This window comes from Ochotona curzoniae, unplaced genomic scaffold, assembly GCF_017591425.1.
Source record: "Ochotona curzoniae isolate NIBS_2020 unplaced genomic scaffold, NIBS_Ocur_1.0 contig_3526, whole genome shotgun sequence".
Taxonomy (NCBI): domain Eukaryota; kingdom Metazoa; phylum Chordata; class Mammalia; order Lagomorpha; family Ochotonidae; genus Ochotona; species Ochotona curzoniae.
The window spans coordinates 71,988-80,670 of NW_024465896.1; the positions used below are offsets into that span (position 1 = coordinate 71,988).

Sequence of the window (8,683 nt, forward strand, 5' to 3'; positions counted from 1 at the left end):
AGCAGTAATTGGAGTTCGTTGCTCAGAGCTGCAGCAGTGGTCAGGTGGGATTGAGAAGTCAGTGTCAGCTCAGGAGGTGCAAACAGTCCCAGAACTGCCATTTAGATGTGCTAAATTTGAGCACGGGCACATGCAGAGTATCAGAGTGGCAGAGTGGCAGAGTGGCAGAGCACTCTCAGGCAGGTGCAGGAATGTGGGGATTTCATGGATCAGACCCGTCAGCAGAGCCATATCAGGTGCCATTTTCTGGATTAAAGGAAAAGGCTGTTGAGGCTGCAAGGATGAAGTGAGCTACCCATGCGCTGAGCTGTGAGCATGCTTTCTTTTGCTTCAATGCATTGCTCTTGTCCCACAGGGAAAGCAACTGACATTGCATTCTATGGCTTCCACCAAAGGTAGGTTCAGTTAATTCCCCAGATCTTATGACCAGCTCAGACAATTACCAGCAACATGTTATATGCCATTTTATGTACTGAGGGAAAGACTGTGAGGTTGGAGGAACAACAGTGAGCTGCACTGGTACTAAACCTGGAGAGACCTCTCTTATGGCTCAATGCATTGAAATAATTCCGCAGGAAACACTACTTATTCAAATTCCTATGTAACTGGTTCCAACGAAAACAGGTTCAGGTGGCTCTTACACCTAAGAACAAACCAGACCAACACCACCGAGAGTTCTGTAATTTAGGACAATTGGTGCCTTTCAATTCTTAGGCACTGGTCGAACTGTGAGTGAGACTAAGTCTGTGTCAAGAGGTGTGCCCCTTTCCCAGAATCACATGGGCTGGTGAAGAGTAGTGTGGATCTCTGTAGGTGCACAGCAGTGAGGCTTTAGCTGGGGCTTGGAGTTTGTGGTGGACAGTAGCACAAGAGCCTGAGACAGAAACTTGCTGTAGGGAGTGCTACAAGTGATTCTAGACAAAGAACCACGTAGTGTAAGGAAAAGTAAAATTGACCTGTAGGCCTGTGTTCACTGCAGCTCAAAGCAAATATTATGAGAAGATTCTGCTAACCAGAATAGCATTTATCAATAGCAAAAGAAGAGACTGAGGCACTAGGAATATGACTGATGCCTCCCCAACAAAGGAACACAAGCCTTTGTCAATCTCAGGATGAACTGAGGAAGACATGGAAGAAATGGGGCATAAACAATTTTTAAAGCTTGTTCTAGATCTTCTACGCCAAGAATGTGGAGCACCTACAAGACACATGGCATTCAAAAGAAAAACAAAATACACACATTATCATTAGCTGTTTTTATTCTGCATGATGGGTGTGTTTTGGAACACAGTCAAGCAGCTACTGCTTTTGGAAGGAGACTGTGTTTCAGGAAGAAGTATGGGGAGCATTCTATCTAAGGGAGCGCAGTATGGAGAGAAGATGTGTCTGGAAGAGGGCTCAAAGCTGCAGACTTAAACTGCGGCAGCCAGACCAAGCTGATTGTTGGCCCGGTCAAAGACGGTGAAGTACTGGCGGATGAAGACATCACCCAGGATCCAGAGTTCGCCAGAGGAGGTGTCAAGGTTCATGCCCTCGAAGCCACTGATGCAGTCGTCATCTTCCTGCAGAGCAGAGAAGGAACAGCATGGGAGAGTGGACAGTGGATCCAGTGACAAGAGCTAGTCATAATCACCCCGGGTTCCTTGTCTGTCTGCAAGTTCTATGCCTAGAAGGGATTCCTAGCTCAGTGTCTAGGGCTTTGGTTTCTGCTGACCTGGATGTACTGGTCCTAGCTTCTCAATGTACTCTTGGTGTTCATGCATTGCTGGACATTATGCGGTGTCTTTGGTTGAGCTGCAATCCTGACCTTAGAACACCAGCTTCTATAAAGGATGTCTGGCATCTGGATGAATCAGCCTTTCCCTCATTGAGTTACTAGATGTAGCTGTGCCTGTATGTAAGACGACTGAGGAGAGGCTCAGGTGTGAGTGCTTCTCAGTGGCGGTGTCAGTCACTAGAATAATGGATTTTTCTCTTGACATTCTAGGGGATATTCCTGTAGCTCAATAGACTCAGATGTGGTCACTTTCATGGAATGGCACTAAGCACAATCTGAGAGTGGGTTGATCCCACATGTCTGGTTTTTAGATGAAGAATTGGAAACTGAGAATGGTTGCACTTTGCTGAGTATTGAAGGGCAAGTCATTGAGACTCAGGACGAGGTACAGATGTGCCTGAACACAGTCATTTTCTCAGGATGTCATCATCTGGGCACTTTCCCTTTAACATTTTCTTCCAGATTCTCATTTGTGTGTTGTTTATAGATACGCTGTCTCACTAAATGTCCTACAGAGCAGGTGGCATCAGCCTCTTGTCATTGTGCTGGAGAAATATATATGTCTTTGAGGCAGGGCACAGTGAGTGATTACCTGGTAAAGTGGCTCTGCCCACTCATCCCAGCCTGGTCCTGTGGCCCTTACCTTCAGGATATAGGCACTGGCAGGCAGAGGGTACTGAATTCCGTTGATGGTGAAGACAACATCGGGCAGGGAGTCGATGGCTGAGCAGCTGATGGTACCCTGGCAGGCGTGAGGATAGAAGTATTAGCAGGGGCTCATTCCTCGTGCATGGGACTCCCAGCACTTGAGTCTAGAAGAGAGCATCTGGGGATGGACTTGCCTCTCCCAACAAGTTCTCAGAAGCTCCGATGTAGCTCTGGATGCTGGAAATGGCACTTGTGGGTCCAGCCAGCAGAGAGGTGCCCGTGTCAATGATGGCCTGGCAGCTGTCTGCGCAAGCAATGGTCTCTCCGTTGATGGTGACACTGAGGGTGAGATGCAAGGAATTGTTTCATGCATGTACACAAGTAATGTGTGTGATCTACATGGATGTACCACAGGGCATTCATTCAACACTTGAGAAGTCAGAGTACAACATGGCTTGTGTAGGTTTGACCTGAGCCGATTTTCTTAGTCATTTGCTCCTTATCCTACACCTTCGGTGACATTCTTTGTCGAGAGAAAGGCTGTGTGATGCTTCCCATGTTGCCTAAATGTTGAGAGGTGTGTAGAGTTGGCTTCAGCCACCTGGTGTGAAATGCTGGCAGGAGAAGCTGCGTGACTGATCAGAATCAAGTGACTGTCTTGATTCTTGTATTGGACCAGGGTTCCCTCCTGTGCAGCCCTCTCTGTCCCCCACTCTCGATCCTGGGCTCTCTCTAGAGTGTCCATGTTTCAGCCTCCTCCTGTGGTGGCTATCAAGACAGTGAGTCACCTGTGACTACGCCAAGAACTGAGATCAGGGCCCAGGTCAGCACGTCAGGGCCCAGGTCAGGGCATCAGTATGGACTCACCTGTCCAAGGTGAACTGCCAGTAGCCCTCTTGAGTGACAGGCACCCAGTTCAGACTTCCCGTGTAGTAAGAAGAATCAATGCCGCCAAACATCACCAAGCTGCCCTTCTCATCATCACTGTGGGAGAGGGAGAGAAGACGTGAACTCATTCATCTGCGACATTTCTGTTATGTAAAGCCTAGGCATCTTCCTGGATAGATCACCCATCCATGCAAGAGCTGTGTTAATGTGACATCATGGTACATGTCTTGTTTAACCATTTTCAGGTAGTGGTCAGTATTATTAGTTGCATATTTACCTATTCCAAAGAAGTGTGAGGCTCAGAAAAGAAAGCAACTTGCTCAAGATTGCCCAGATGGAAGTGTTAGCCATAAGGAGAGCAAGGAAAATATGGTTCCCAAATAAGCTTTGCTGTGTTAAGATGCTCATGACAGCTGCCCTGAGGGCACAAGAGATGTGAATGTGGGCCAGTGTTGGCTCCTCAGCAATCAGGGGCACAGTCAGTGGCTCTCAGCCAGGGCTGTTGATGCCAATGTCTGGAAACATTAGTCAGTTTTTCACATGTGTGGGCAATCTAGCAAAGTCCACTTGTCTGTTTCCCAAATGTCCCCAAAGCCCTCCTTAGCCTATGTTGAAGCTAGGAACTTGAGGTCAGTTGTTCTCCTCTGGGAACAAAGTATTTGAGTTATCTGCAGTTTCCTGCCAGAATGGGCACTATGGGGAGGCTGAGGTGCAAGTAGTGGAGTGGTGACTGCATTCAGGAGGTGGAAATGGCAAGTGTGTACCTGACGCAACATCTGAACTCATACCCACTGCCTCACTGTAGTTTTTAATCTCATTTGGGATGAATTTTTAATCTGTCTCCAAATCGCAGTCACGTTTTGTATTTTGTGCTATGAAGCCTGAGGTGTGAGGTATGTGATTTTCTCAGAAAGGCATGTTTTGAGGGCCAAGGTTGATGGAAGGTGTCCTCAAAAGTTCCACTGGCTACTAACATTCAAGTTGGGAAATTTCAGGGACAAACATCTCAGCTGGTCCAAAACAGTGAATGCAGACCAGTATCAAGGGAAAGGAGGAAGAGAGACAGAGAGACAGAGATTTGGCAGCATGATTGCTCAAAGACACCCTTCTCCACACCTTGATGGTGACATTTAACATGGTATCCTTTTAAGATCATTCCTTTCTCACTGTGCCTGAAGAAGTTCATTTGTGGGTGTTGTGAAAGTGTTCAGTTTGATAAGGCCCTGAGTAGCCAACGTACGAGCTCAGGTAGACAGAGAAGAGGTCCTGGGACACGAGGCCCTCATTCCACATGTTGTCAAAGACAGGTGTGGCACCGGAGGCAGCGATGCTGGGGTAGCCCAGACCCAGGATGCCATCAAAGGGAGCAAACATGAAGGTGATGCCAGGCTCTGTCTTGCTCAGGCCAAAGATCTGGTTTGTGTCCTCGATGCTTCCAACCTGTGTAGGACAGAGAGAGAAAAATGTTTTTTTCCAAATGCACAATACAGAGAGCACAGTTGGACCACTGTGCTGGAGCCATAGCCATCATGCTTGATTTCCTGAAGGACTGAGCTTGCAGGGCATCAGGCTGACAAGTGGGGTTCTTCTGACTTCGCACAGGACACATCAATGGCAGCTGAGCTTATATAACCATATGTGTGTTTCCATTTGAGCTTCTGCTGTAGGAGAGATGGAACTGTGTGTGGGAAGACACAAAGCAACCCCAGCAAATTTTGTTCAGAACTCGCTGTGCTAACAGTAGGGATTGTGGAAGTCTTTTGACTTGAGGGAGGTAGAGGAAGTAGAAGAGAATCTTCTGGGCATTTTCGCATTCCAGGTCTCAATCCCTGTTTGTTCCATGACATTCATCACAGAGCTGTTGTGAGGGACCCAGGTACCACTGCTTTTGCACTGTTGTTCCAGCCACCTGTGTCTCATTGCTCTTTTTTCACCGTGTTGTTTGCTTGTATCAGATCCACAAAGCAACTGATAACATGAACTTCTAGTTGTTTTCATCCAGGTTTTCTTAGAATGGCAGTGTGAGGGGTCAGGGTCCCCAGGTACTCACTTTCACAGTGTCATATCCCAGGATGCCAGTCATGCTGCCAGTGCCATAGGTGATGGAGAGAGTCTCACTGGTGGCCTGGTAGGTGGAGGAGTCCTTAGGGTTGAAGCGCTTGTGGAGGACTGCAAGTCAGGAAGGGACTCATTACAAATATACATGAATATTACAACTTAGAAATATACATGAATATAAAGAATGAAGATAAAGAATTTGATATGAAGAAGTGAGCTGGTAATGGCTTTCTGGTGTCCTGTCTCTTATCTCGGGGTGAGTCTCTTTGACAGGAATCACCTTTGCTCTAACATGACTTGAGGTGACCATTAGAACACTAGTTCCCTGGTTCCTGTAGTCAGCCAACACCATGTCACTTGTGGGCAGTCTCAGGGTATCTCCTAACTTCCCAGATGGCCTCCAGCAAACACTGAGCACTGTCATAGGCTCCTTTGACAGGTAATGCTCCATTTGGGGCATAAAAAATTTACCTGGGCACTTGCTGTGAAACAGAACACAGGTTAGACTCCTGTTCGTGAATGAAACTGGAAGCATTGTGATGAGCCTCAGTGATAAAATCTGTGAGATCAGCAAATCAGTGCCTGTTGTGTGTGTTTCCTGAACACTGCATTATCGTTAAATCTCTACATCCATTATTTTCAGCCTTTAAAAAGGCCTCACTTTGGGCACGTACAAACTTTGTGCCACTGGTACATCATCTGACCATGTCTCTTCATCCCTGTATGGCACACAGCCAGTTTCCCAGTTTGACTCTCTGATGCCACATCCCTGAGAAGCTGTGTTGTATGAATCCTGAGTGTCTCCAACAGGCTGAAGGGCAGCACTGAGAAATGTCTGAGTGGTCAGGGTTCCCAGGCTGTCAGCTGATGCCAGGAATGAGGTTTAGGAGGGGTTGTAAAGGTCCAGGTACTCACAACAGGCAAGGCTGGAGCAGTAGGTGGAGGGCACCCAGAGGTTGGAGGAGCCAGTGTCAAAGATGACGGTGAATTCCTGAGGGGGTGTTCCAATGCTGATGGTGCCGAAGTACTCAGCCTGTGGGGGTCAGGACAGCACAGCTCAAGGACACGGAGTTTTACATGCAGGTCTTTTTGAAGACCATATCCTCAGATCACTGCTCCATCATCCTCACCTCTCTTCTAATTTCTCCTTTCAGTGCTCCCTCATTCAAAGCCCAGCTCTTGTCCCCACTCCACCTTGTAGTCTTGTCTGATGGCTCCCTGGTTTCCCCTGACTATTCCCTGCTGAGTGCATTTGTACCCAAAGCTCATGTGTTGTCCCCTCTCAGCCAGGGTGCAACCTGTGGTAGCAACGAGTGAAGCCTGAAGTGTACCTCATCAACTTTCAGTTCATGAGACATACATCGCTTAAGGTGAGACCTCGAGGAAGCTTGTTATTCCTCAACTTTGGTGTTAATTGTAGGTTATAAGATAAACCATCCTCAGGATTTGCATTCTCAGTGGCAGTACCCCACTGCTTGCCCTCTCTACTCTACTTTCCCTGTCATGTTGTTAGACAATGCCTGATGTATCGCAATGGAAGGAACTTACACTGGTTGTTCCTTCAGTTCACTTTTCAGAACTCTAGTCAAATGTCATCAGTAGAAGCCCATGCCATGGGAAAGATGGTTAAGCCTCTTCCTGAATGGCTGCCATCTTGTACCAGGGTATGCAGGAAACTTCCAATTGCTCCACTTCATGTTCAGTTCTCTGTTACTGGCCTGGGAAGACAGTGGCCACTTTGCCTCATTTGAGAAACTTTCCCTTTCCATATTTCTCCTGCACTCGCACTCTCTTCTTCCTTCTGCATAAGCACTTGACTTCCTGTGGCCATGGACTGAACATAAACTCTCCTGCTCTCAGGACGTCCCTTTCTCCTCATGGAACCATTCGTTCTTTTCTCACAGTTACCCAGAGATGCCCGTGCCCTCCTGGAGCCACTTGGCCACTAAATGATAGCTTGAGTTGGCAGTCTTTTTCCTAGTCTGACTTTGTCCTGAGTATGGAGATTCTCTTATGCCTTTTTTTCACCCTTACCCAACATTGGGTTTCTGCAATATTTCCCTTGCCATAAAAAATACTTGACATATAAGGTAGGACAGAGTGTAAATACTGAAGTAATGAATGTTCCACAAATGAGAGTGATAGTTCAGATTGCGAGTTTCCCTGAGTATCCTTAGTGTGGTGACATCAGTCAGGTGTCTTGACTGCCATCCCAATTCCCCATTCATGCTCTAGCCCAGTCCTTGGTGCTACTGCCGTTTCTATTTGCCTATGCACTCACATCCATGTAGTTCTCCATTGTCTCAGTGGACTCGGTGGCAAAGGCATCCTTGGGGAAGTACTTGGAGGCCGGGTTGGGGCTGTGAGTCTTGAGGTAGTCCTGCAGCAAGCCCTTCTCAATCAGGTTCTTCCTCAAGGACTTCTTTTTGACCAGAGGAACCCTGGGGCAGAGCATTGAGACAGTCCCAGTCAAGGGATGATTGGTTGCTGGCTGAGGATCCTGCCCAGAGCATGCTGCAAGTGCCCTAATATGCAATGAAAGTAGTTCAAGAGAAGGAAAGGAAGGAGGGTGAGAAGCTCCCATTTTTACCCAGAATGCACAGAGTGGAGGTGACTGCAATGGTGCTGAAAGCACACCACAGCAGCTGTCAGATTTGTGGTGTTAGCCATGCCTACTTGTGGCCTCAGCAGGAAGGAAAAGGAACCCAGGAAGACTCAAGATGCTGGAACACAGGAAGGAAGGAATGTGTTCATTAGGACAGCTGGAATATTAGGAGGTACCAGAGGTCTGGAGAGTTGTCCTTGGAGTTTTACATCCTGCTGCCCAACCCCAGACTCACTTGTGGATGACGCACTCAGAGAGTGCCAGCAGGCCAAGCAGCAGCAGCCACTTCATGGTTTTTGCTGTCTCCCAAGTCAATGGGCAAGGCAGGCTGAATGGAAGGTGTAGAGCACCAGACTAGGGCCACTGCTTATATACATTCGGACCAAATCCTCACTCTAATAACCCTTATCAGCATGTCAATGCCACCAGCTATCACTCTCAAGTAGAACATTATGATAAGACAGTCCCGCCTGGAGTCACGTTCAGAGAATTTTCCTGCTGAGTGGCTTTCCACCAAAATGATATCACACAATTGGAGTACATCTGGGGCTTTAAGGGGGAGGTGGGTGGGAAGAAGCTTTCCAAGCTCAGTGTTTTGACAGAAGTGGTCAGAGATGCATAGAATACAGCATTAATCCAATGTTGATTTGTTCCTGTTCAAGCAACAAATGTTTGAGGGTTTTAGAGAGCAGCTGCTCACAATAGCG

General features: G+C 47.5%; 1 protein-coding gene across 1 annotated transcript; it reads right to left on the minus strand.

Moving 5' to 3' along the window:
* Window positions 1-1,412: 1,412 nt before the first annotated feature.
* Window positions 1,413-8,267, minus strand: LOC121157557 (pepsin II-4-like). The gene is made up of 9 exons (XM_040981843.1): window positions 8,212-8,267; window positions 7,653-7,812; window positions 6,287-6,404; window positions 5,364-5,482; window positions 4,554-4,753; window positions 3,293-3,409; window positions 2,620-2,764; window positions 2,421-2,519; window positions 1,413-1,562 (listed from the first exon to the last, which is right to left on the minus strand). The coding sequence occupies exons 1-9, from the start codon at window positions 8,265-8,267 to the stop codon at window positions 1,413-1,415; spliced, it is 1,164 nt and encodes a 387-aa protein (XP_040837777.1).
* Between the last annotated feature and the right edge of the window lie 416 nt (window positions 8,268-8,683).

Coding starts and splice junctions, on each gene's coding strand:
- LOC121157557 (XM_040981843.1), bottom strand. CDS start 8,267: ATGAAGTGGCTGCTGCTGCTTGGCCTGCTGGCACTCTCTGAGTGCGTC. Junction 6,405..7,652: donor CAATGGAGAACTACATGGAT/GTGAGTGCATAG, acceptor TGACCCCCACAG/GCTGAGTACTTCGGCACCAT. Junction 4,754..5,363: donor TGGGATATGACACTGTGAAA/GTGAGTACCTGG, acceptor TGTCCTACACAG/GTTGGAAGCATCGAGGACAC.